At 41.3% G+C, this 6736-nt stretch overlaps 1 protein-coding gene across 1 annotated transcript in view; it reads right to left on the bottom strand.

Moving 5' to 3' along the window:
- The window catches only part of LOC109920133 (protein bicaudal C homolog 1-like), a gene marked incomplete at its 5' end in the record, with an annotated part of 10030 nt that extends 4748 nt beyond the window's left edge, over positions 1 to 5282 (bottom strand). The window contains 2 exons of the mRNA XM_048593903.1: positions 1792 to 1948; positions 5144 to 5282. Coding sequence (XP_048449860.1) covers positions 1792 to 1948; positions 5144 to 5282 — 296 coding nt within the window. The remainder of the gene's footprint in view (positions 1 to 1791; positions 1949 to 5143) is intronic.
- Positions 5283 to 6736: the final 1454 nt, after the last annotated feature.

The raw sequence follows: 6736 nt of genomic DNA, 5'->3' as shown, positions 1-6736 counted from the left end.
TTCTGAAGAAGGGTCCAGACCCGAAACGTCAGCTTTCCTGCTCCTCTGATGCTGCCTGGCCTGCTGTGTTCATCCAGCTCTACACCTGGTTATCCATCAGATCTGCTTTCTTGTAAGATGCTAATTTTCTGTCTTTACATTACGATAGATACATTATATTGAATTATAAAGAAACTTTAAAGCAAATAAACAGGCCATTTGGTCCAAGTGGTCTTTGCTACTATTGCTGCTCCATGCGAGCTTTCTCACATGCTTCTTCAACTTGACCTTCAATCATATCCTTTTATTCCTTTCTCTATCATGGGTTTATCAAGTGTGTCTTTAAACACTTCTCTATTCACCTGAACTATTCTTCTTTATACCACTCGGAGTGAAGGGATTTGCCCTATTGGATTTATTAGCTAGGAATTCTTACCACAGATACTCAAGTCCCCCACACCAGCCCCTGCCATCCAACTGTGGGAGCATCTAACATTGAAATAAAAATGGTGAAAATGTTTCTTCAGTGCATTCACACAATGGCTCCCTATTTCTAGGCGTGCTTGGGTCCAAAGCAGCTGGCTACTCCTAGTCTTTCTGATCAGGAGAGGACCTTGTACTTCATACTGTCCGATTATAGCACAGTGCAGTGCATACTAAAAGCCCCTTGTGATCTACAGATATCTCGAGGACACTTGAGTTAAACAAGACATTCAGCAGGTTTAATTAACATTGAAACAATTTACTTAATTCTCACTTTAAGCCAACCAATTTTAAGACAAATGACAACTTGAGTATTGTTGAGAATAGGAGCACTTTGTCTTCACACATCACGACAACGCACAAGAAATGAGAATTAAAGGGGAACAATGTTTTTATAGTGTGCAAGAAGAGCAGGCTGACTGGTCAGCCACATTGCCTCTTATTGTGGGTGAAGAAACGATGAATTTCTGGAACCTAACCAATCATCTCAATCGCTGAAAGGTGACCTGCCTGGATCTCACCAACTAACCTCGTCCAGGGCAGCTCAGCTCAAACCCTCCCCATATTTAGGGACTGAGTGGGGGGTGGGGTTGTCAGCTAAATCTCCCCCCTTTCCAGGAGTGGGTACTGGGAGAGTGCTTCCTGCTATTCCAAAATTCAATGGGGTGATTGGGAAATGGGGAACATCCAAAGGAATTTGCTCGGCTCGGATATGCCTTTCCAAATCCCAGCATTCCAAAAACTTGCTTTAAAATACACTCCCTGCCCATCCTTGGGCTGTTGATTTACCCCAACTTCAAAGTAGCACGATTGTGGAAACAGCATCAAGCTCCCGTTCATGGGACAATAACCTAAAATCCGAGCATGTGAGAAAGGATTTCTGGACATTCCATAGATTTATAACCACCAGTCATGGGGAGAGGAGCGTTTGATTGTTGACAATTATGTAAAGGAATTTATCTAAACAAAGTAACATTTCACAATCACTTTCCCAGATGGATCATAATTGCTTTATAAAACATTTTTAGAACATTTATGTAAAACATAAAACAGCAATTTCTTTCCACGTAATTTTATTAAAATCTTCCATTATTTAAATATTTACATTAAACCTCCCTTTAACCTTCTCTGCTCGGAGGCAAATAATCCAATCAGCCCTACTCTCTCCTCATCACTACCTGATTTCTGGTAAATCTGCTCTGCACCCTTTCTTTTGTACGCCTGAGGTAGTAAATTGTCTTGCTCCCAATTGCAATGCCCGGTGAAGGACAAGGCTCAACAGATGTCAAGTGTGGGTGCAGTGTGCTCACAGTCCACTGCATTACTTACTGTCGATGGGTATTCTTGGTGCCCTGTAGTAACTCCAAGGTCTGTCGTTTAGCCACGGGTGTGGAGGAGCTATTCAGCATCTGCTTTAGTTCACTGCTGTTAGCTGAGTGTGAAGGGCTCCTGGGCATGCCCACTTCCACAAAGGCATCATTGGAACCTGTAAAACCACCAGAAGCTTGAAGCTGATGCTCAAAATGATGGAACCCGCATCATGGCCAGTGCAGTGCAACGAGAACCACTCAGAGATTTTGGTGTTAGCCTAAACGTAGAATGCACTCATTTTCTACAGAGTTCCATTGCTCCCATCAAACCTTCATTAATGCATTCAGGGGTTCAGCCAGAATAAAAGGTTTTGGGTGGGAGATGGGAAGCAATTTATTGACTTAGTATAAAACTTAACAAGGGAGCTGAAGCCTGAAGTCAGCCATGATCGTATTGAATGGTTGCAGAGGATTGACAAGCCAAATGGTCCACTCCAGCTCACATCTCCAAGGTTCTTGTCCTCCAGTTAGGCTTACATTCATATTAAACCACAACACAACTGCAACTGGAAATTAAAGAATTCGAGCTGTAAATTATTTGTAGTCGGTTTTGGATAGCTCCTAACACACAATATTAGCAATGTTCAGAAGTGATTGGGCAGAGGGGTCATGAATCTTCTCCTTTAGAAGCCTGAATAACTGTAAGGTATGTTGATGCTATAACCGCAGCATTGATACAGAACGGTTTCACTCTGGCCCAAGGCTGTTTTTATGGTGTCAGTTTTCTTTTATTCATTCACGGGATGTGGCTGTCACTGACCTTGCCCCATTTATTGCCCATTCCTAATTGCCCAGAGGGCAGTTAAGAGTCAACCACATTGCTGTGGGTCTGAAGACACACGTAGACCAGACCAGGTAAGGATAGCAGTTTCCTTCCCTTAGGGAGCGAGATGGGCTTTGCCCAACAATTGACAATTGATTTGTATTCCATCATTAGTGTCTTAATACCAGATTTTTCTTGAATTCAACCATCTGCCAGGTCTCTGGACTAACAGCCCAGATATAATACCATGAAGCCATCGCCTTCCTTATTAGTAGCTTGAATCCAGTTAAGTTCAATGTGGCCTTCCTGAAGGAGACTCTCTCATTCACAATCCTCTAGAATTAGCGAGACTTTTAAAAACTCAATTCACACTTGGCACCAGTACAAAGTTCCTCAGGTCAATGCTACACTTGCAGTGCAAGTGGATTTATAGTGACACAAAAGGATGTCAAGAGATCTCTCAATTTTAAGCAAAACAGAAATTTTTCTGCCTCATATTAATGTTTGACAGCAAAGTAGACCTTCCAATCCTATCTTTAAGGAGCTACTCAACTGCTTGCAACTGTAATATATTCCAGAGGAAGAAAGATTGTAAGAGGGGGAGAAAACATCCATAGAAGTTAAAGATAATAGAAAGACAAAAACCAGGGAATTCCATATTGCAAAGGAAAGATAGAAGATTGGGAAACATTTAAACATCAACAAAGCATTACTAAAAAAAACTCATAAAAACAACAAAGGTACATTATGAAAAAAATCAAGCACAAATTATAAAAACAGACAGCCAAAGTTTCTATAAGTATATAAAAGAGAAGAGAGCAGCTAAAATGGACATTGGTCCCTCGGAGGATAAGACTGAGGAATTAATAGTGGAGAAGATAGAAATGGCAGAGTCACTTAACCAATATTTTATTTCAAATATTTTCATGGTATAGGACACTAGCATTATACTAATGGTAACAGTCAATGCATAGGTTATAGAAAAGGAAGAACTTTGAACTTCATCACTAGAGAAAAGTACTGAACAAACTATTGAGATTTAAGATAGTAAAGTCCCCAGGGCCCATTGGCCTACATCCTAAGGCCTTAAAAGGAAGTGGCAGCAGAGATAATGGATCAATTGGTTATAATACTCCAAAATTCTTTGGATGCAGGAAGAGTTCCACTGGATGAGAAACTTGTCCTGTTCAAAAACGGAGGTAGGCAGAAAGTAGGAAACTATAGATCCTCATGTAGGGCAATCCAGAAAGAGAGGTCATAGTTTTGGGATAAGGGGTAGCAGATTTAAAATGGGAAGAGGAGAAATTACTTCTCTCAAAAGGTCGTGAGTCTGTGGAATTCATTGCCCCATACTGTGGTGGGATATTGAATAAGTTTAAGGAGGAGAGAGATTTTTAGTTAGTAATGAGTTGAAGGATTATGGGGAGTGGGCAGGAATGTGAAGTTGAGGCTGAGCTAAGATCAGCCATGATCGCATGGAATGGCACAGCAAGCTCATGTGGCCGAATGGCTTACTCATGCTCCTAGTTCCTATGTTCTCCTGTACTCAAGAGGATGGTACCAGACAGATATCTGACTGTATCCGTGCAACACTCCCCCCTCCCTCTCACAGCTTGCAGAACAATGCTCCCAGCTTAGACCTGATTATTTGTAATGTTAAGGTAGTTTTGTGCAGCACCCATAAATGAGGAGTATTGCTGAACAAAGAGACCTTGGAGTGCAGGTGCATAGCTCCTGGAAGGTGGAGTCACAGGTAGACAGGATAGTGAAGAAGGCATTTGGTACACTTGCCTTTATTGGTCAGTGTGTTCAGTATAGGAGTTGGGAGGTCATGTTGCAGTTGTACAGGACATTGTTTAGGCCACTTTTGGAATACTGCATGCAATTCTCGTCACTCTGCTCTAGGAAGGATGTTATTAAACTTGAAAGGATTCAGTAAAGATTTATAAGGATGTTGCCAGGTTTGGATGTTTTGAGCTACCGGGAAAGGCTGAGGCTTTTTTCCCTGCAGCATCGGAGGCTGAGGGGTAACCTTATAAAGGTTTGTAAAATCATGAGGGGCATGAACAGGGTAAATAGGTCTTTTTCCCACGGTGAGGGAGTCCAAAACTAGAAGGCATAGGTTGAAGGTGAGAGGGGGAAAATTTAAAAGGGACCTCAAGGGCAGCTTTTTCACGCAGAGGGTGGTGCATGTATAGAATGAGCTGCCAGAGGAAGTGGTGGAGCCTGGTACAATTACAACATTTAAAGGGCATCTGGATGGGTATATGAATAGGAAGAGTTCAGAGGGACGTCAGCCAAATGCTGGCAAATGGCACTAGATTAATTTAGGATATCTGGTTGGCATGGATGAGTTGGACCAAAGGGTCTGTTTCCATGCTGTACATCTCTATGACTCTAAATGACTGGTTAACGCAAATTCAATTGATGTACACATTTGACCAATCAAATAAAATCTGATCCCAGTAACCCTGGCTCAGATTGGAGCCAGCTCCCAGGACAGGTTAACCCCACTGGAAAGTGTTACTAAAACCCATTGGAAATTTACCTTCTGCTGGATTGGACTTGCTGGTCAACTGCTCCTGGGAGTTGATTGCATTCTCTCGAGGCACCTCAGAGTGGTTACTGCTCAATACTTTATCTGCTAGGCAGGGGTTTGAAATTCGTGTATAAATAGCACTGGAAGGCTGTGGAAACAAAACGCATTGAGACCTCTTTCAGTTATGCACATCAGACAGGAAAATACCATATTTCCAGGCACAGGGGTTTCTGCATAATTTCCATATCAGAGAGTAGACAGACTGTAGCATATCTAAATGACAAAACTGACTGCAATTCTACTTCTATGAAGCACTTTTGGAGACTGTGAAAAGTGCAAATATTAATTCAAACTCTTTGCTTAGCTTCGAAAGAGAAAATCCATTTGGATAGCAGAGTAAGGGAACAAATCTTCTCACTGTTTCAAAAGTCTCTCTATCTGTAACCATTTTAATTAGTCCAATGATAGAAGCAAGGGGATTCAATATCAGGAGCCCAACATTGAGGTTTGGGTTGTATCAATTTAACAGAATCTGCTGTTGATATTCCAAATGATAGATTTATCTTCACTGGAGATCTGGAATAATCTCTTAAAATTACCCAAACAAGTATTCAACTGATTTTAAGGTACATTTCAGTTAACAACAGACTATACGCCTGAATTATCAGCTGCTCAGCGTTCAAACCAAAAGTAGTGTTTTCGGAAGAAGTTGCGACTAAAACAATGCTTAATTCTCTGACCGTCAGTGCTAACACAGCTTCCCACTGGGTCAGTGACTGTATGAAAATGAACTACAGAAAAAACAATACAGCATCAAGGTTCACTCCCAACCTACACTGATTTCGTTGAATTCAGTCCAAGCAGTTATGGGGATTTTGTTTTTATCGAAGATGGGATGTGGGCATCACTGAACAGGCCAGTATTTATTACCCATGCCTAATTGCCCAGAGAGCAGATAAGAGTTAACCATATTGCTGTGGGTCTGGAGTGATATGTAGGCCAGGCTGGCTAAGGATTTGATTTGATTTATTATTGCCACATGGATCTAGGTACAGTGAAAAATTTTGTTCTGTATACAGTATAGGCAGATCATACCGTACAAAGTGCGTTAGGCTGGACTTAGATTTGAAGTTTAGAAGAGCAGAATGATTAAAACATATGTAAGGATAAGATCTGCTTAGACAGCTTGCAAAATTTCTCCAAGCTCTGGTGCCATCTTGAATTTAGATAGCAGTTTTCTTCCCTAATCAACATTAGTGAACTAGATGGGTTTTTCCAACCAATGACAATGGTTAAATAGTTATCATTAGACTCTTAAGTTTGGATTCTTGATTGAATTCAAATTCCACCATCTGCCACAGCAGATTAACAGGGCTAGAAATAATACCACCAGGCCATCGCCCCACCAGTAAATGGATATGTGAATTCTTGCTTTAGCCAAATTTTCTGCATTGTCCAGCTTTACCAAACTGCATCTAACATAGCCTTGAAATCAGAATATTGAGAGTCAGGACTTGAGCACAAGCCTGGGTTGAGATAACCATACAGCACCTACAGAGGGCTTAAACAAAAACAAAGTGGCTGGAAAAGCTCAGCAGGTCT

Source organism: Rhincodon typus, unplaced genomic scaffold (genome assembly GCF_021869965.1).
Source record: "Rhincodon typus isolate 14 unplaced genomic scaffold, sRhiTyp1.1 hic_rhity00004470, whole genome shotgun sequence".
Taxonomy (NCBI): domain Eukaryota; kingdom Metazoa; phylum Chordata; class Chondrichthyes; order Orectolobiformes; family Rhincodontidae; genus Rhincodon; species Rhincodon typus.
The sequence above is the reverse complement of the archived record's forward strand: the minus strand, read 5'-3'. Positions and strand labels throughout refer to the sequence as shown.